This window comes from Polypterus senegalus, chromosome 15, assembly GCF_016835505.1.
Source record: "Polypterus senegalus isolate Bchr_013 chromosome 15, ASM1683550v1, whole genome shotgun sequence".
In the NCBI taxonomy this organism is placed as follows: Eukaryota; Metazoa; Chordata; class Cladistia; order Polypteriformes; family Polypteridae; genus Polypterus; species Polypterus senegalus.
The window spans coordinates 34,775,134-34,796,577 of record NC_053168.1 but is presented as its reverse complement, the minus strand read 5'-3'; the positions used below and the strand labels follow the sequence as shown (position 1 = coordinate 34,796,577).

The 21,444-nt window shown below is 37.7% G+C and overlaps 1 protein-coding gene across 1 annotated transcript; it reads right to left on the bottom strand.

Moving 5' to 3' along the window:
• Window positions 1–202: 202 nt before the first annotated feature.
• On the bottom strand, window positions 203–21,420 carry abitram (actin binding transcription modulator). Its single transcript, XM_039737065.1, has 6 exons — window positions 21,210–21,420; window positions 15,120–15,171; window positions 5,768–5,897; window positions 4,405–4,481; window positions 3,570–3,639; window positions 203–997 (listed from the first exon to the last, which is right to left on the bottom strand). The coding sequence occupies exons 1-6, from the start codon at window positions 21,277–21,279 to the stop codon at window positions 857–859; spliced, it is 540 nt and encodes a 179-aa protein (XP_039592999.1). The 5' UTR covers window positions 21,280–21,420; the 3' UTR covers window positions 203–856.
• Between the last annotated feature and the right edge of the window lie 24 nt (window positions 21,421–21,444).

The window sequence follows — 21,444 nt, the reverse complement described above, 5'->3', positions numbered from 1 at the left end:
CTGCCTCAGATGGCTGTATGATACTCGATCAGAATTGCCTTCTATTCAAGAGGTTTTTGGTACTATTTTTGTGTAAAGTGATGTTTTAATATAATATATAGACGCCCATTATGTCCCTTTTGTAAGTTATACAGACATCCAAAGAAGTGAGGACTCATGAGGCAAAGTAATGAAAACGTAGTGCAGAGGAGGTAACAAAAAAAACCACAAAATCTTTATTTGTAACTTTTTAGAATTCACACTTTTGATGGCCGTGTATACAGAATAAAGTTTTGAGTAGTATTCAGAAGTTAGCCTTGATTGATATTTTCTGTTTAAATAAAGTACTACGTAAGCTGTCCTGAAATGCTAAAGTTTGCTTTTTGACTTTTAGTACTAATGTCATAGGGTTCTTTAACCTTGTGAGTCTAACTACTGTATAAATACTATGTATTTCTGTTGGATGAAAAGCGTCAGGAAATAAAAAATAGAAATTACTGTAAGAAAGAGTCTGAAATCAAATCTGACAAACTTTTCCCCTTAACTCTTCCTTGACTTCGTAGCAAATTATTAACAAAGGTGATCTTCTGTATTGCAGAGAAAAATCAGCCATATTTATTTTTCAAGCATTTTTTACATTATCTTAACAATTAAAACTATTTGTTATGGATATGTAAGACATTTGTGTATATATACAGTATATCGGTACACCATTTTTTTTAATAAAGTTGCTAATGAAAAAAAAAAATATATACATATTCTACCTCTTCCTAAGCATTCTCTCAAATAGATGCTGATCGATCATCAATTCCCAGAATTAAAACCTCCCATTCTGCCCAGTTTCACCAGTGCAATCCCACGATCCACAGTCCCACCATCAGCACGGTTCAGGGCTGCTAATCCTCCTACGTTGTGACAGAATGTCGTCGTATTCTGCTTGGGTTAACAGTCCTTGGGTGACACTTTTGCTTTCTTCAAATTTTGGCAGAACTACTGCAATGTAACCTTCTGTGGATGGCTGGAAAAAAGAAAAAGATTAAAAGGATTTATTTTTGATGGAGTCTCTTGTCCTCTTTGTGTCAAACAACTTGAGAATTTATGACCAAATTGTCCACAATCAGAATTAGTGTATAAGAAAATGCGCTGGATTGAATACAGTCTTCTGTTATCTGCGAAATTTGTGTTTTGTACTTAAAATGAACCAAAACCTACTCCAGTTATACAAAGTGCTTTCATGTGCCAAATTATTCTTAATTAAAAGGGAACTGTACTTCCACAATTTGCATGTTAAGGGTCAGGGGTCATATGCACTCTTGTCTGTGTCTGGAACATCCGGCCACCTGATTAACAGAATGTTCAAGAAGCTCTGAGAGGGACAGGCGCCCTGTCCTGGGCTGGTTCCTGATTTGCCCCAGGACTCTGAATTGGATTAAGGGGGTTTAGGAATGTTATGTTTATTCCAGGTACAGGAATTGGCTAAAATCAAATACTGTATGAAGACTCAAACCTCAGGGCAACAATTACTGGATTAAAATGAGAAAGCACTCAACATTTTTCACTGTAGTTCAATGAACTACATTTGTACGTTTACTGTCCTCTTTCACAGGAAAAACAGTTGAAACGGAGCTGAAACATCCTCCAAATCTGATGGATTTACATGTTTAAAGGATCCGCAAGCAAGAAACAACCATTCCCAGTGTGACCTATCAAAACTGTTTGACTCCTTTACTAAGATCTCCTAACCAGCAGCAGTTTAGTGTAAGACTGGTTTTTCCTAAAATTGTCTTACACTTTATTTTCTAAAGCTACATGCTTTGACTGACTGCTATCTGCAGACAACCACAGGAAAAAGAGTTTCATTAATGGATCAATCGGATTGCTGCGAGGCTCAAAAAAACCACAACTTGCCAAGAAGCTCATTTAATTAAAAAAATAAACAAATAAAGCAGAGGAAATGGCAATGATGTTCAGTAGTCAGAAAGGGTAACCTTAATGCCGGTCAAATTGCGAGTGTAGGTAAGGGGACCGACAGCAAGTCCATGGCATGGTGACCCAAGTACTGTCTGGATCCTGCTTTTATTTTTATTACTTCACATGTCTGACTTGCTCCTGCAGAGTTGTTTAGCTTGGAGTTCAAAATGCTCACTACACTCCAGAAGTACATTATCAGTATTCTACACATTCCTTCATATCTATATGCACCATCAGAATAGCAGAAAAAAGAAACAGCATTCAGAATGCAAACTTTAATTAGTTCTAGTCATATATAAAGATAAAAACCCATCTTTAAAAAAAAAAAACAAAAGGCAAGCCAGTGTTAGTGCCATATAATGTTTTCTCTCTAAAAATGGCAATTTGATTATATTTAATACAAGATAAATGACTTATGTTTTTATATAATATGATTTCCTGACTTCCAATCTTTTCCAATTTTCCCAGTAAGCAGAGATTTATTTTGAAAAATACACTTCAGGCATTACCAGATGTACTCCCTAACCTCCTTGAGCACTTGAAGATAAGCACTGCTTGGTCCATAAACTAGAGACACTGGTCCCTACCCCTTTCACAGTTATTCAGTATGACCCTAATCATTCATCAATCAATCAATCAACATTTATTTATATAGCACATATTCATACAAAAAAATGTAGCTCAAAGTGCTTTACAAAATGAATAGAAAAATAAACATAAGTCAACATTAATTAACATAGAATAAGTAAGGTCCGATGGCCAGGGTGGACAGAAAAAAAAAAACTCCAAAGGCTGGAGAAAAAAAATAAAATCATCTTTAAATTATTATTCTATGAAATGAAGGGGGACACTGAGGGCTGAAATGTGCATTCACTTTTTGATTTACTATTTTGCAGAATTTGTCTGATTCTTGGACTTGAAGGACCCTTTTAAATTCAGCACAAAGCATCATTCCATTAAGAATACTTTTTTTTTTTTTAAAGCATTTTTACAGTTTTAAAAATGTAATTAAAATTGATGAAACAGACCAACCACATTTCTACCCCCACCTATTCTGAAAGCAAAAAAAATCTGATTTGATGTGAAGTACTGTATCTTGTCATATACAGTAATGGATGGCGGCATTCCCAGGATTACCAGAGGGTCAGCAAGCTTACTTCATGAGCAACAGCAGTGACAGGTATGGGACAGTAATGATATACTTGGAAGTTATCATTTTAAACTCCTATCTAATACACCAGTTTAAGTTGTATTTTATATAGTTTTGTCAATGCCTTGTTTGCTCTACTAATGACAAAAATGTTCTGAGATTTTCAAAAAACGAAGACAAAAGTTTGGCAGCAACGTTGTGCTACTCACTAACCACGGCACTGAAGGGTGGTGACGTGTTGCAAGTTGAACAACACCTGCATGTAACACAAACTGTATATGTATATAAAGAAATGTGTATAGAACTTATGTTTAAATAATCCAATGTCTAAAAAACCTAAAATAGTCAAGTGATTGAATTTCTTCCTGATTCTGAGGTTCAACAAAACATTAAGAACTTGTAAGGTTCTTGAGTCTGGACACCATTTTTAAATGATAACACAAATGTTAAGTGAGGAGAACATGGTTACCTTTTCTTGTAACAGGCCAGGATTCTTCAAAATCTCTTCATTTACTTCCAAAAGACGCCCTCTAATACAACTAAAAGAATATAAAACACACATACTTTATCTTGTACTGTACTGTATATAATAAATGGTTTGTGTATTTTCTGAATCTGCTCAATGCCCTTTTTTGTTATTTTTGCTTCATATTACAATGGCCTGCCCCCTCATCATTCTCATACACGTGTCAGATTGCTCCATGATGTTGTAGGACTCTGCCGATTGCTGAATGCCTTCCTTCAGATTTTCTGCCATTCATGTACCGACCTTGGCTATACTATTAATGCGTGATGCTGGTTCTTTCTATTTGCCAGACACTTTTTCTGTTACATTCCTGAGAAGCAACCTCTGGGTGCTGAAGGAACTTCCCCAATTCTGTTACCTATAGCAGGCAGGCAGGCAGCGAAGAGTATTAAGAGCAGCATTCTCTCTTTTACACCTGAAGGAGTCCACTTTTCCTGCTGGCCGAAATTTTCCCTTCTTTCACATTTAGCTTTAAGTATTCTGAACTCTCCATGTCCACTGCTTTGCCTCTCAGTACCTTCTGTTTTCACCTTACTCTTGGCTGTCATTCAGCTGGTCCTCCATTTACATCTTCCAAGTGTTCTTGGTTCTGCTACTATCAACAATTCTAATGTTATTAGATTTTAAGACCCACTTCTCTACACCTCATCCTTTTGCTGCTATTTCACTTATGACACCTGCTGCATGGTGTAGTCTAGATTTTCTACACTGGCAGAATGATATACATTCTAATATAAAGACGACATTCAAATATTTCAAAATTTGCTGTATGGCATACCTATACACTGTGAATTCCAGTCCATCACTGCATGTTATTTTACACAAAGGAGCAAATTCAGTAAGGAACTGTCCTCCCTAGAAAGAAAAGCGAAACATCTTCAAAAGGTGGCATATTCGCTGCAAAGTACTGCAACATCATTATTATCAAGAAATAATCTTAAGATAAAAACAGCTTTATTTCATCAGCAAGTTTTATTGAATGCCCCAGACTGACAACTGGACCAGAAAAAAGGAAGTAATCAATTTTAATGTTGTAAAATAAATGAAAAGAAAGCACTCTGATTTGTTTAGAACAGGACTGATAGTTCTCCTGCAAATACCACAATCTTAATTAATAGATTAAAAAAAAAAAAAGGCTATTAAACACCTCCATATTTAGTTGCCCTTGCCCCCCACCATCATTTTTCCCCTAAAGCCAAAGTGAAGCTGAAATGCAGTGTGCGGACAACTTTCCAAACATCCATCATCACGTGAAGGAAGAATTTAATAAAAGTGACAAATGAGCATTTTCAGCATTGCTTCTGAAGGTGGGGGAGCCTTCAGGCATTAAAGACACTCGTGTCTCTCATTCGAGGATGATTACTTTGTAGGGGGCCACTCATAAAAAATGCTGTTAATGCCACCATTTTTTTTTTTTTGCTTTGGTTTTAATAAAGTCTGTGAGATTTCTATCACCTCCCAGTTACTTAACTGTCCCTAAATTAAACTAAGCATTTCATATCATGCATTTGCCTCATTATACAGTGCCCACACAGTTTTAATTAAGACAGCAATTCAGGCCATAAATAAAAGACAAAAGAGTAGATGACAAAATAGGTCGTAAAGAATTCAAAAACGTTGGTGCAATACACATGCAGAGCAGGTTAGAGATAATGGAAGTACGAAAATTTGAAAGTCTAAAAAAAAAAAAATGATAGTAAAATGATAGCGCAAATAAACAGAAATTATTACTTTGTGAAATAATGGAACAGCGAAAAGAGATTGAATATATCGTTTGGATTTTAAGTCGGAGACTTGTGGATCGTCTAATTCGTTTTGCCATCAGGAAAAAGTAGTGTTTCTTCCCAATAAAGAGGCGTACCTGCGAGAATTAAAAGATTTGTTGCTTGGTGAAAGTGAAATCCACATACGTGAGGGGCAGAGACGTGAAGTGGCTGGCACGTAGCGCAGGCCCGGGGGAGGGGGGTTGGCGAGCGAAGCCTCCTAGTTGTTAATTAAGCTATGGAAATCATCATACCCTGCATGTCTTTTCCATACAAACAATTGTAAACCTCCTTTTGCCCACCCCTGGATCGCTACAGATAAACAGAGTACTGTATATTTGTAACAGTTGGCACTTAATCACAGTTGGCCATACTCACCCGTTTGGACTTTCCAGACACCTTGTTTTGTAGCCTGCTGCAGCCAGCACTGATTTGGTAATCTATATTCTGAATTCTTCTCTCTTTTTGTAGAGCAGGGTGACAAGCAGCAAGTGTGATGACACAAATCCTGACAAATGAAACAACTGTGACTTAACAATGGCATCTAAAGAAAGTAATTTTTTACTACATGCCAAATAGTTATTTATTCACAGCAATGATAAAGAAATGATAAAGAAAAGTAACAGTCTCACACACACCTTATCCAGTTCTGCAGCGTGGGAAGCTGGAGCCAATCCCACCTCTAAGGGCCTCTGGGTGAAGGAGGCAATTCATCCCAAGCACAACAACCCAGAAACAGAAAACTGTGACACATTTTACAAGGGACTCTTACCCTGAGTTAATTTCTTCTTTCCCCCACCAGGTAATTTATGTCAAACTATAAAACTGAAATATCCCCCAAGTAAAAGAACCCAAACAGTCCTTCATTAATTTAACTATTTAAAAAAAAAAAACACACACAATCTGTCTGAGCAGTTGTTTACACGATCGGTTCTGCTGTCGTAAACGCTCTTATTTCATCGACATTTAACATTCATCACATTTAAACCCATTTTCTTTACTGTCTGCACTTTGTTTGCTTACAATATTTGCTTTTAAGCACTTTATATTATTTACCTTGAAGAGACTTCTCATAATTACTCTCTCTTGCATGCTTAACTGGAGATGACCGAGTCATTTATATTGTGTAAAAATAGGACAGAAAAAGCAAGCAACGCATTATTCATTCTACAGACATCACTCTGTATTTAAAGATATACTGGCCTGAAGGCAACTAAGTAGTTTTTCATTTACAAGCATAAAATGTAAGAGTGAAAGGTATGCAGTCATTTCAGGAGAAAGGAAATGTTTGGCCATTCTGACATGCTGTGCTTACATGTTCGTGTGGTGTATATAAAAACAAAATAATCTCCAATTCTGTGTTAAAATGGCAGGTTTTTGCGATGTTAAAAAAAAAAAACACCAAGTTAAATCTTATCGGAGCATTTTCCGTCTTTCATGTAAAATTGCAAACTCTATAAAGGTGGTGAAAACAAACTAGAAATATTTTATGGAAGAAAATAAAGTTACAAAAACCTGGTTGCGTAAGTGTCGAGTCAGTCTGCCATTGTGTAACCCGCTTAGTCCTGAAGTGGGTACTGCAGCCTATCCCAGCCAGAACAGGATGCAAACACACACATCCCAACCACACACTGGGGCCAATTTAGTTAGGCCAGTCCGCCTAACCTGCATGTCTTTGGAAATCTGAGCACTCTGAGGAAACCCACACACACACACACACACACACACACACACACACACAGGGAGAGAACAAGCAGACTCCATGCAGGGAGGACCCAGGACACTAACCCTGGTCACCTGGCAGTAGTGCCACCTCTGTACCACTGTGCCTCCCCTTGTTGTGCAACCCACATCTCTCTATTATATAAAAAAAAAATCTTTCAACGCAACAAGACTTTTTAGGAGACTCGACTTTTTGGAGAAGATTTTTTCAAGTCCCACAAGACGAGAATATTGCCATGATATTTTTAAATCACGCCCTCCTTCCAACCATTTTCAAACAAGACCTCAGTGCTTTCACCTCTCAGTCTTGTGAATGTTTTTGTCAGACACACTTCCTGCATTCTCAGCTCTTATAAATTTTAACGTTTTCCTCACTTTAAGTTCCCAATTAAAGAAGACGTATTATGCCCAAATCTTATTGAAGAATTTCATCACAAGGGTTATCAACAGAAAAAATGAATACATGGGCAATCCTAGTACCGAGAAACGATGAAGTCAAATTAATTTATACCAAAAATGTTGATCTGTAACACAGCAAATTGGTTAAATGCGTATCAATAGACTATGCTGAAACAATTGGTGGTGATCATGGAAAAGATGAAACATCAGCTTACAATATCACGAAGAATATCTACAACCATTAACACTCTCCGGTCTTCCACCGCACAAATTGCTGTAGAAAGAAGGATGTATCCAAGAAAGGTAAAGTAGTACATCTCCCACAGATAACACTAGACAACAAAGGAGATGTCGATATGCTATTCGTATTAACACTTTAACAGTTTCCCGTTAGAACAGCTTTTACAAAGACAATTAACAAATCTTAGAGCCAAACATTCAAAAAAGTCATTTTATTAAATAGTGAGAAAGAAACGAAATGCAATCACTGGCAGTTATACGTCATGTGGATGCAAATGTAACACTTCACATGAAAATTAAAATCAGTTTAAATTGTACATCCACATCCCCATACGTGAGTGGCAGAACCGCAAAGAGGCTAGCATGTAGGGCGTGCCAGGGGGTTGGTGAGGAAAGTGAGCAGGGGGGGCAAAGCCCCCTAGTTATAATTAAGGATATGGCTGTGTTCAAAATTAACCAATCAGATACAATCTCATGTTAAATAGTACTTGGTATACACCTGCCATTGATTAAAGTGACTCGGATTGCCTCCAAATGAAGTTTAACTGTACCCATAGGATTATCCGGACATGTCCCTGGCTGCAACCGTCTGCAAAAATTATGTTCCAAAAAGCACAAAGGGGAACTCGTCATTTAAAGGTATCGATCAGGAGAGGGGTACAAAAGAATATTCAAGGCATTAGGTATAGTATGGAGCACAGTGAGGTCAATCAAACAACTGGGGAGGATAGGGCACAACAGCAACACCACCAAGACCAGGGCATCCCTGCAAAATTGATGAGAAGTCAAGGAGAAAACTGGAGAGGTAGGCTGCCAAGAGACCTAAAGCAACATTAAAGAGTTTGCAGGAACTTCTGCCAAGCACTGGTTGCTCCATGCACATGACAACAGTTCTCTTTTACTCTTTACATGCCTGGGCTATGGGATAGGGCAGAACAATTTAAGCCTTTTCGGACAAAAGTAAAACATTCAAACCTGGCTGGATTTGGCCAAAAGATACATCTGTCCTCCCAAAACTGTGTGAAGAAATGTTTTATGGTCTGATCAGGCTAAGGTTGAACCTTCTGGCCATAATTTCAAAAGATATGTTTGGGACAAAAACAACATAGCACATCACCAAAGTAACTCCATACTCGCAGTTAACCACGGCGATGGCAGCATTAAGCTTTAGGCCTACTTTTCTTCAACTGGAACTCGGGCTTTACTCAAGGTATTGGGAATCCTAAATAACTTCAAATACCAGTTGATTCTGGCACAAAACCTTCAGTTGTCTATTAGGAGGCTGAAGATGAAGAGCAACTTCACTGTTCAGCGCAACAATGAATTTAGTAACAAAAGGTGCTTCAACAAAGTATTTGTTCTGGGGTGTGAACACTTCAACAACCAGGGTTTACTAAGTTTGAGAAACACAATGCTTCTTGCTTTGCTTTAACCTTCTTCATATAGGCTGCAATTTCATAATAAAGGTGGGAAAAATTTGTTTATAATTGATCATGGTTTAATTTTATTACAGCACAAAAACCTGCTATTTTATCATGGCAGTGTAGACTTTTTATATCCACTGTATTTGTGCTGTTCTCTCTTCATTAGTACGTCATTTGTATGTCAAATGTGATATGGAATAGGCAAGTGTATGTATGTAAATATGACGCAAAAGACGGCATACAAGTATGGATTTATTACATTTTATGTCATTTCTGTTTATGTTCACTGCTAGCAAAACACTTTGGGTGTCATGTTTTAAATACCTAAACATACAACTGCTTAAGTGTTCAAAGCATACTTGAAGAGTCATGGCCCATACCAAACATTACACAATAAGATTGATCTTATATACATCACAAAATCAAAGAACACACAAAATTGTCAACCTAAAAAAATTTAAATAAATAAATAGGCTAGCCTTCCAAGCTGAATTTGACACAAGAGACAAACCAAGGAAGTACTAAGTAATTACTACAAAAGACAAAAGGCTAACGTGATGTTAGAACATAATACTAACACAGACATCAGTACCCCAAGGGCTAGGAAACCAACAAAAAGAGATTATGAATGTTGAGGACATACAACAAGGAGTTGCACTCATTTGACAGCAATAAAACAAAGTGTTTTAAGAATTGCACACAAACAAATTGATTATACTCTGTCCACTCTCTGACATTCTACAATAAAACATATCTTCAAAATCTCAGAATTCCTCCAATACAATGCAGGAGACTGAGACACAAATAGAAAATTACTAGCTACTAAAGATGGTTCTGTTTTGCTACTTGTTACACATTTACAGGTGCTGGTCATAAAATTAGAATATCATGACAAAGTTGATTTATTTCAGTAATTCCATTCAAAAAGTGAAACTTGTATATTAGATTCATTCATTGCACACAGACTGATGTATTTCAAATGTTTATTTCTTTTAATTTTGATGATTATAAGTGACAACTAATGAAAGTCCCAAATTCAGTATCTCAGAAAATTAGAATATCAATTAAGACCAATGCAAAAAAAGCATTTTTAGAAATGTTGGCCAAATGAAAGGTATGAACATGAAAAGTATGAGCATGTACAGCACTCAGTATTTAGTTGGGGCTCCTTTGGCCTGGATTACTGCAGCAATGTGGCGTGGCATGGAGTCGCTCCTCCAGATTCTGGGACCTTGATTTCCAAAGGCAATGCAAAATTTACTTTCATCAGAGAACATAACTTTGGACCACTAAGCAGCAGTTTTGTCTTTAGCCCAGGCGAGACGCTTCTGACGCTGTCTCTTGTTCAAGAGTGGCTTGACACAAGGAATGCGACAGCTGAAACCCATGTCTTGCATACGTCTGTGTGTGGTGGTTCTTGAAGCACTGACTCCAGCTGCAGTCCACTCTTTGTGAATCTCCCCCACAATTTTGAATGGGTTTTGTTTTTACAATCCTCTCCCTATTGCTTGTACACTTTTTTCTACCACATCTTGTCCTTCCCTTCGCCTCTCTGTTAATGTGCTTGGACACAGAGCTCTGTGAACAGCCAGCCTCTTTAGCAATGCCCTTTTGTGTCTTGCCCTCCTTGTGCAAGGTGTCAATGGTCGTCTTTTGGTCAACTGTCAAGTCAGCAGTCTTCCCCATGATTGTGTAGCCTACAGAACTAGACTGAGAGACCATTTAAAGGCTTTTGAGTTAATTAGCTGATTAGAGTGTGACACCAGGTGTCTTCAATATTGAACCTTTTCACAATATTCTAATTTTCCGAGATACTGAATTTGGGACTTTCATTAGTGGTCACTTATAATCATCAAAATTAAAAGAAATAAACATTTGAAATACATCAGTCTGTGTGTAATAAATAAATCTAATATACAAGTTTCACTTTTTGAATGGAATTACTGAAATAAATCAACTTTGTCACGATATTCTAATTTTATGACCAGCACCTGTATGTATTTTTTGTTAAATAAATGACAAAAGATTCATATATGATATGTGTCGATTGTCATTCGAGTTTAGATTTATCGAATGGTAGGACTGAAGGAGGAACAGAAAGATTTTAGCCATGTTCCGATATTTAAAACCATACCATTGAAAGATAACACAATAACTTCGTAACATTAATGTAGTTTCCTCAATGAAAAAAAAGAGGGAATGCCCACCTAAAACTCTACATCAGGGGTCTATACTAGTGTTTCCAAAGACAAATAAAGTGTACAGAGTAGAGAGAAATATGCCTCATCCTGTGTAGCAACATCTACAAAGCACCGCAAAACATGAGTATCATTCAATGGTTCAGCACTTCCTAAACATTTGGTAAGAAACCAGAGGTCCTACCGTACCATTACAACAAATTAAGTCTTGTAAAAAAATAATTACATTTATTATTAATGGTTAAATGGTCAGTGTACTACTGTAACAGAACTTCTTAAAATGTCAGGATAGCAGTCACAAACACACACAGCATTTCACCGTCTGTCTCAAGACAGACTCATACTAAGTAATACAACTTCAGGCTCAAAGAATGCACTAATTTACGAACATTTTAATCCAAAACAATTTCTTTTTGTTTTGACAATCCTTTGATAAAACTGTTTTTTGTCTTTTTATGAGATTTGGTTTTGCATTTGCATTTAATGGAATATGCCACTTTATTTAAATTCTCCTACATCTTTTTGTTATTCTGCCTTGTAGGAAAATCCTATTAGTAAGCTTTTGTTATGTTGTTTTTTTATTATTTTTTTCTGAAACACAGGGAAAAATGAGAACTTCTCAATATAAGAACTTTGATATTTTTTAAAAGATTTGTTAGCATGCTTAATTATGAACACAGACCGAAGTTAAAATGGTGCCAAGCTGTCTGGGTATTTATTGACACCTCAATATTAACTGTCTGCGGTTAACAGAAATTTTTAATTTTAATTCAACTGATTAAAAAAAGTAATTGGATGGACTTCTGTGTACTAAAGCCTTAGCAGCAATAAGCATCTTTAAGGTGAGTAGTTTAGATGCAAGTAAAGGATACACCGGTAATTTAGAAAATGTTTGACAAACCTTGTATCATATCAAAAGATTAGTTCAAAAATGGGGAATAGTAACATCACTTATTTATGTTATTATTTATTTAAAGAGTTTTTTTTCCCCTGGGGACAAATGTAGTTCTATATCTGTCTATTACGTGACAATGTGTCAGCTATGCAAACAAAATTAAAGGATTTTATAATATTTGGTGGTAAGCCTTGATATACTGCATCTAAGTGCATGTTGATTATACATATACCACTATAGCACAAAGACCCTCACACTTATTTGGAAAATGGTGGGTATGGGAGGACCAGAGCCCCCCCCACAGTGGAGAACTGGCCAATCAAAAAATAGGCCGTTGTGTTGCCACATCACAAGTTTTCCTTTCTCACTTGGACAGGAGAAAAACTAACTGGAGTGCACTTCAGGCAGTTTTTAGGATGGCACACGGCAGAAGTTCAGGCTTCGTGGTATCATCGGATGTCACCTACAAGTGATGATCCAGTCTGCTGCTTCTTTATGGCCTGAAAACACTAAACAACAAAAGTAAATGCTGGGAGTAGGAGTCTCCAACATGATAAATGGGTACAAGATCATCACAATTACCACAAATGCACTTTCTGTGTGCATCTATTTGGTGATGGTGGACTTTGCAATAAAATTATTAAATGTTCATTGCAGTCAAAATTGAAAAAAAAAAATCAGAATGATCACTTTTGAAAGATAGAAAGTTATCACTTTGCAAGAGCAGCAGCGATTTCCCATTTAAGGCTTTCACACACAAAGCTCTATGCAAATGGCAATTAATTATTACATGAATGATTGTATTTTAGCTCACGACAGCCCAGTGGTGTTTGATGGTTATGGTCCACGTAGAGTTTGCCTTTACTCCCTGTGTGCTCCATCTTTTTCCCATATCTAACAGAGATACGTATCATATTAACTGGTGAGCCTAAACTGACCTGATGTGATTAGGTGTGTCTGGGAAAGATGGAGATCTGCAATAGACTGGCATGTCATGTTCAGGGTTGTTTCTGGTGTTGCATTTCATGGCACATTGCTTTGCCTACACAGTCGCTGTGTGTCTCAAACAAATCAACTGAAAGGTTTAGGAGCCAGTGTGCTACCTGGCAGAAGGCAGATCTCAGTTAAACTGGTCTTATAGAAGTGCAAGATGTAAATTTCATGCAACAGAAAAAAACACGATAAAAATATAGCACAAGGTTTAAACAGCAATAAAGCTACTGAAATATGTTTGAAATTAACATAATTGATTAGCTGGCAGAAAGAAAAACAGGCTAAAGGTAAATTGATGACTATCTATTGTGTTGCACTCATCCTAAATTGTGTATTTTACATTTCCTGGAAACTGCATTTCTGCTATATTGATAGTCTGGGATCATCATTTAGCATCTCTGCTTACTGCTAACTTTTTGATCCGGCTTTGAAGATTGAATGCCTTTCAATAGGCCATGCATTCTTGCTTATCTCCATTCTATAATAAGTCATTTGAGGGTGTCTTACTAATCAATACCCAAGACACTGCAAAGCAATCAACTGTCAAGAATCTGTCTCCTCATTCTAAAATAAAAATTAGCAGATACAAAGGGAAGCTTCATTAATATATTTGGACATTCAGATTCTTCACTTATTAAAAAAAGGACACATCTTGAACTGTGTTTAATAACGTGAATAATGCAAGTAAGGAATTATCCATTTGTTTTCAGGTTCGCTATTTTTGATGAGTAAGCACATTTGTCCCTTTCATTTTCATACTTGGGGCAGCATAGGAGTTTGCACTGTTGTTTTGGAGTCCAGCCTTCTGGGTTCAGCTGCTGTACCAGTTACTGTCAGTGTGAGGTTTGCACGCTTGTCTGTGTAACCCTTTCTCCAGATACTCCTTATATCCCGAAGACATCCATCTTAAACTAATTGGCAGCTATAAATTGACCAAAGTGTGGGTTTGCATCAACACGCCGCCTTGCAAAGGACAAGCATTCAATACAAGGTTGGCAAATACCATCTGCTGTAAAAATATTTTCTCTTATTATATTATGTTATACTAGCAGTGCTACTGATGCAAAAATCGTTATCTTCCCATGGCGGGCAATGGATGAGTGAAAATAGACATTAGCATTGCAGCTATAAACCTTGTTCACATGGCCTGAATGGATGCAACAAAGTCGCTACCATACTGCTGTTGCTGGCATATAAAGGTGGACAATAGAATAAGCCCATTAAGAGCAAGTTTCTTATTTTTAGACCCTTATTTGGTATTTGTATTACCATTCTTTACCCTTCCTCTACCTTTTTTTAAATATTTTTAAAATTTTCTTCCTAACCCATTTTTATTAAGGTGGAATATTCTGAAGTGCTTATCTTTCTTAGCAGAAAAGAAACACACTAATATATTTTTTCTGTACTTCACATACCTGTACATCCCTACCAAAAACACTTAATACACCAGACACCTCAAAGTCTATTCAACTGCTAAATAAATAAATGCACATAAACCTCGTTTCTGAAACTTAAATTTTGTACACCAAAATATGTTCACTTCTTCCACCCACTGGCAAAATTGAACTTAGAATTGTTGACTCAAAGCTGTTGGCACATTATTTGGATTAAGACAATAAACACAGAAATAGTTCATCTCTGCTCAGAGCTAAAATCGGAGGAATTGAGGGAATAAGTTTATTGTATTTTTTCAAAGGCATTTATTATTGCTTGCTAACGTTCTGTATAACACAAAATATATAATTGAATTTAGTTTGATTTTTACCATCAAGTTTTACTTAGGCATCAGAACAAAGCAAACAGCAAGTAATATTCTCGATTAAAGTATAAAATTGGAAGTTATGTAAGTTCAGTCACACCTGTTAGAGTGTTGAAGAACACAATGATCTTCACACGCTTTGTTCTTCAAATCTGCCAAAAGAAAACACCAAAGCAAGAATAAGATAAGCAAAATGTATAACTAAGGGTTTATTTAAAAAAAAAATTGAAGTACAATGCAAATATTCATTTATATTTGATTAGATGAAGTTCACTCAGTCTCAGTACGAGTTTCAAGTCTTTTTTTCCTGTAACTTACAAAAATACTTTTTGCATGATACTTGCCATGGCCATTACATAAAAATCAAAAATGATTGCACACATTATATGTCTGTTCAACGTAAACTAATAAATTAGGATCACAGAGTTAAAAAATATCTCCATAGGCCTTCAATATATAACAAATATTTAAGCTCATAATCAACCTCATATATTTAAATTAAACAGCACTGTATGGCAACAACTAAGGAAACTTCACTTTTTATAAAGAATTAAGAAAAAGAAAACCTAAAGAGGTATTAAACAATAGTGTTATCAATAAAAAAAAAAAAAAGAAGATACCATGTGAACACACTTCTTGTACAACTGAAGTCAGACGTTTACATGCACTTGGGATGAATTCTTTAAAATTCACTTTGTAACCCCTCCACAGATTTTATATTAACGAACTATAAGTTTGGCATCTCATTTAAGACATCTACTTTGTGCGGGGCAAAAGTCATTTTTTCCACCAATGTTCACAGAGACAGTATTTCATTTGTTTGCCTGTATCACAGTTCCAGTGGAGCACACGTTGACATACATTTTGTTAATATTTGGTAGCATTGCCTTTAAATTGTTTAACTCCAGCCAAATGTTTTGGGGGCCTTCCATGAGCATCTTACAATGAGCTGCTGGAATGTTGGCCCAGTCCTCAAAACAGAACTGGTGTAACTGGGGCAGGTTTGTAGGCCTCCTTGCTTGCACAGGCTTTTTCGGTTCTACTCTCAAATTTTCAATCGGATTGAGGTCAGGGCTTTGTGATGGCCACTCCAGTAGATTGACCTTGTTGTCCTTTGGCCATTTTGCCACAAATTTAGACATAGCACATTTCTGTGTGGCATTTGCAAATCTCCCATGTCAGAGTGGGTAAGCTCCAGGTATTCTGGGGTCCAGTCACATCCCAAAAAGATGCATCTGAAGTCAAAACTGGTCAGGAAATAGTGAGAAAGAGGAGGTATCGATCAATGGATACACGCATGTATTCATAAATGTGCACTGCGACAAGCAGGAGTGGAATGGAAAATGAAGTATCACATGGACCTCTACACGGAAGGACAATTTACATTTTGACAATTTGTGTCATGGTAACATATGAAGTTAGGACAGACCAGGATGTCCTATCCCTGACAACAGTCCTACTTCCACAGAATTTCCAGGCATGCTGAGAAATGTAATCCATTCAGCCTGTCCCAAGTCTGCTCCTGGGTCTTCCCCAGCAGACAATGCTGGAACCACCTTCATTTGGTCTTCTTGATCTACAGAAGCAGGTGTTTTGCTCCAAAGTCTTCCTGGATTCTTTTCAGATCACAACATTGGCTCTCTGTAGCAGTATGTATTAAGTTCAAATCCTTGATGCAAGCCTACATAGTGTTCAGAAGGTCAGCATCAACGTATATGGAGACAACTGTGAGGTTCTGTGCTCCTTCTCATCCACTCAGATCTGCTGATGAACACCATCTCATGATGTCAACAGTGCGTGTCATCCAAGCTCAATCCAGACTCTTTTCAGGTGTAGCTTCTAGATGGTGGAATGAGCTGCCCACCTCCATCTAAACTAGTGACTCCCCTCAATGTGTTTAATGAGCACTCTCCCATTTGGTTCATTTCTGTCTTACTGGTTAGGTTTGTGAAACTACTTGTATTTTGCTCTGAGCTTTTCACTAGTGGTGATCAAGTCTGTGTCCCTGTCTTGTAATACTTGTTCCTAAACTGTCCTCAGACTGGTGTTTGATTATGCCGACCTCCTTAGAAAGCTGCTTTGCAAAGCAAATAAATGTAAATATAAAGGGTCGCCTGTGCTGACACAGCTCCAGTCAAACTCTTTACTGAATAAAGTTGATTTACAAAGGGTGCAATTTTAACAAGTACAAGCTGATGCTACCATCCTCGCCACTATGCTTCGGTATAACTGTGTCCAATATGGTGCTACGGGCGTATTAAACAGTTTCTTACAGTGTTTATTTACATTCACTTATTTGGCTGTCGCCTTTATCCAAGGTGACTTACAACATTTATGATAGGTCTGGTTACATTTCTTATGGTCTTCCAATTGGAGCAGAAGCAGATGAAGTGACTTACTCAGGGTCACGTAAAAGGTGTCAGTAGTGGAATTGGAACCCCCACAACCTCAGGGTTTGAAGTCCAAAGTCTTAACAACTACACCACACTGACTGCTGTTTAAGGTGGTGGGACCGACAACAATTTGTGAAAAATATGTTGCATGGTTGTTAGCACCTTACTCCATTTGACTTTCTGGTGGCCAGAACTCCTTTATACATTTGAACATGTCTGTAAACACAGAGTTTTAAAAGGTCTACAGTTGTGCTTGAAAGTTTGTGAACCTTTTAGAATTTTCTATATTTTTGCATAAATACAGGGCATCCTGAAAGTATTCACAACGCATCACTTTTTCCCACATTTTGTTATGTTACAGCCTTATTCCAAAATGGATTAAATTCATTTTTTTACTCAGAATTCTTCACACAACGTGAAAAAAGTTTACTTGAGGTTTTTGCAAATTTATTAAAAGTAAAAAAACTGAAATCACATGTACATAAGTATTCACAGCCTTTGCCATGAAGCTCCAAATTGAGCTCAAGTGCATCCTGTTTCCCCTGATCATCCTTGAGATGTTTCTGCAGCTTCATTGGAGTCCACCTGTGGTAAATTCAGTTGATTGGACATGATTTGGAAAGGCACACACCTGTCTATAGAAGGTCCCACAGTTGACAGTTCATGTCAGAGCACAAACCAAGCATGAAGTCAAAGGAATTGTCCGTAGACCTCTGAAACAGGATTGTCTCGAGGCACAAATCTGGGGAAGGTTACAGAAAAATTTCTGCTGCTTTGAAGGTCCCAATGAGCACAGTGGCCTCCATAATCCGTATGTGGAAGAAGTTCGAAACCACCAGGACTCTTCCTAGAGCTGGCCGGCCATCTAAACTGAGCAATCGGGGGAGAAGGGCCTTAGTCAGGGTGGTGACCAAGAACCCGATGGTCACTCTGTCAGAGCTCCAGAGGTCCTCTGTGGAGAGAGGAGAACCTTCCAGAAGGACAACCATCTCTGCAGCAATCCACCAATCAGGCCTGTATGGTAGAGTGGCCAGACGGAAGCCACTCCTTAGTAAAAGGTACATGGCAGCCCGCCTTGAAAGACTCTCAGACCATGAGAAACAAAATTCTCTGGTCTGATGAGACAAAGATTGAACTCTTTGGTGTGAATGCCAGGTGTCACATTTGGGGGAAACCAGGCACTGCTCATCACCAGGCCAATGCCATCCCTACAGTGAAGCATAGTGTGCTTATGTACATGTGATTTCTCAGTTTTTTTTAATAAATTTACAAAACCCTCAAGTAAACTTTTTTCACGTTGTCATTATGGGGTGTTGTGTATAGAATTCTGAGGAAAAAAATGAATTTAATCCATTTTGGAATAAGGCTGTAACATAACAAAATGTGGAAAAAGTGATGCGCCGCTGTGAATACTTTCTGGATGCACTGTATGACTTAAAACATCATCAGATTTTCACTCAAGTCCTAAAAGTAGATAAAGAGAAACAAGAGAAGGTGGGTCAAGTAGCAAGACAACGACCCTAAGCGCACAAGTCATTCTACAAAAAAATGGTTAAAGAAGAATAAAGTTAATGTTGTGGAATGGCCAAGTCAAAGTCCTGACCTTAATCCAATCGAAATGTTGTGGAAGGATCTGAAGCGAGCAGTTAATGTGGGGAAACCCACCAACATCCCAGAGTTGAAGCAGTTCTGTATGGAGGAATGGGCTAAAATTCCTCCAAGCCGGTGTGCAGGAATGATCAGAAGTTACCGAAAACGTTTAGTTGCAGTTATTGCTGCAAAATGGGGTCCACACCAGATACTGAAAGCAAAGGTTCACATACTTTTGCCACTCACAAATATGTAATATTCAATTATTTTCCTTAATAAATAAATGACCAAGTATTATATTTTTGTCTCATTTGTTTAACTGGTTTCTCTTTATCTACTTTTAGGACTTGAGTGAAAATCTGATGATGTTTTAGGTCATATTTATGCAGAAATATAGAAAATTCTAAAGGGTTCACAAACTTTCAAGCACAACTGTATGTTAAGATTAGGAACTCTAAAAACAACCCCCCCACTATCTTTAAGGTTAGTATTTGTGACTGGGGTAGGCCAGTCTAATTATTTAAAATCCAAAAATTAAGTAACCATTTTATAGACTCAAGATCCAAGCACCAGGGATTGTCCTTTTCTCTCTGAAGATTGAGATGAGCAACAGTCAACACCCCATTAACATTATTCAACTGGTCCGCTACAGCCATATTAAATCCTTCAATGAATGGCGTGCTGCACATGCGTGACTCGCATTGGAAGACAGTGGAGACGGTGGCCTCACCAATTTGCGTCAAGATAATAGAAAAGCATCACAATAATAGATAAGTACCGGAAAAATTAAAAAACAGAATTAAAAAAAAGGGAAGAGAAACCACTTCCTTAACTTAAATGTGTATTCTAAAATGTTATTGATTAGATCCTGTCAGGTTTTAAAGTTTTGCGCTGATCCTCTAAATAAAAAAAATTGTATAGAACAACAGTTACCCACTGACTTTAAAGAGGCGAGTTAGGATTCTTCCAGCTGAGCAAGATAAGTCTACGTGCTGATAGTGAAGTAAAGGCAGTAACAGTTTGTTTGTCCTTCTCCACTTTAAGCACATCCACAAGTTCACCAAACACTGCTGTTAATGGCTTAGGAGGGATTGTGACACCAAGGCTGGCTGATAGGCATTTAAAGACTTTGATCCAGAATGATGTTCATTTGGTGCAGGCCCAAAACACGTGACCCAGAGAGGCTGGAGCTCAACTGCAACGTTCGCAGGTTGGATCGTACTCTGGAAACATTTTGGAGAATTTTAACCGAAACAGATGCACTTGACTGATCATTTTAAGTTGAATAATTGTTCTAAAATTGTCTTCATAAAATAATAATCAGAAAATATTCTACAATTTAATATATTCTCATGCAAGGAGTTTGTCAGATCCTTGTACATTTTGAATTGTCCCAATCTTAATCAAAATCTGGACAAATACACATTAAAACAACATATATGTAGAATAATACAAAAATACATATACCAAGTAATTATAATAACCTGAAACTGAACGTTGCACATATCCGTCTAACTGCAAATCTGCTGTTCCATCGAACAAGCAACTTATCGAAACGGGCTCCAAAGCTGTTCTGCGCACTCTCAGTATACATTTATTCTAAAACAAGTCCATCCATCCATCATCCAACTCGCTATATCCGAACACAGGGTCACGGGGTCTGCTGGAGCCAATCCCAGCCAACACAGGGCGCAAGGCAGGAACAAATCCCGGGCAGGGCGCCAGCACACACACACTCGGGACAATTTAGGATCTCCAACCCGCATGTCTTTGGACTGTGGACACCCGGAGGAAACCCACGCAGAAACGGGGAGAACATGCAAACTCCACCCAGGGAGGACCCGTAAAGGAAACCAAGGTCTCCTTACTGCTAGGCAGCAGCGCTACCACTGCGCCACCTCTAAAACAAGTCAAAAATTAATCAAAACAGACTAGCATTATTATTTGTCGTTTAAGCCATTAGGAGGCAACGTATCCAATAACTCAATCCAATGCCTTTCCCATTTTAAATCTGTTGGTTGTTTGTTTGTTTGTTTGTTTTTTGGTCTAGTACTGTGATAATTGGTTTGTGCAATCTTAGGGGAAAAAACGTTGGCTGATGGTGAGTAAATACCATAAAAATCTTATGTTCATTTAAATTTTTAGACGTGTAAATATTTGCAGCATATTTCGATAAGGCAGCACAAATCGTCAGAACACCGGCCTACCTGTTTTATACCAGCGGGTGAAATAGCGGTCAATCACTGACGGTGTCTCTTGTAAAGCCTCCGACGCCATTGTTGACTGCGAGGAAATGATGAATCCAGCGGATACTCACAGTTTAGGCATCTTTCGCGATTAACGCTACCATCTCTTTTACCGAGCGAACAGTTGACTGAGACGTACCATTAGTGCGCATGATAAATCCGCCGGGTGCTCAGAAAGGTTCGGCACTTATTTGTT

What these genes read in the sequence shown, in the direction of transcription:
- abitram (XM_039737065.1), bottom strand. Translation starts at nt 21,279, where the DNA reads ATGGCGTCGGAGGCTTTACAAGAGACACCGTCAGTGATTGACCGCTAT. An exon ending in CACCCGCTGGTATAAAACAG is followed by an intron (nt 15,172 to 21,209) that starts GTAGGCCGGTGT and finishes TTCTTTTGGCAG; the next exon opens with ATTTGAAGAACAAAGCGTGT. An exon ending in GTTCTTCAACACTCTAACAG is followed by an intron (nt 5,898 to 15,119) that starts GTGTGACTGAAC and finishes TTCATTTGTCAG; the next exon opens with GATTTGTGTCATCACACTTG.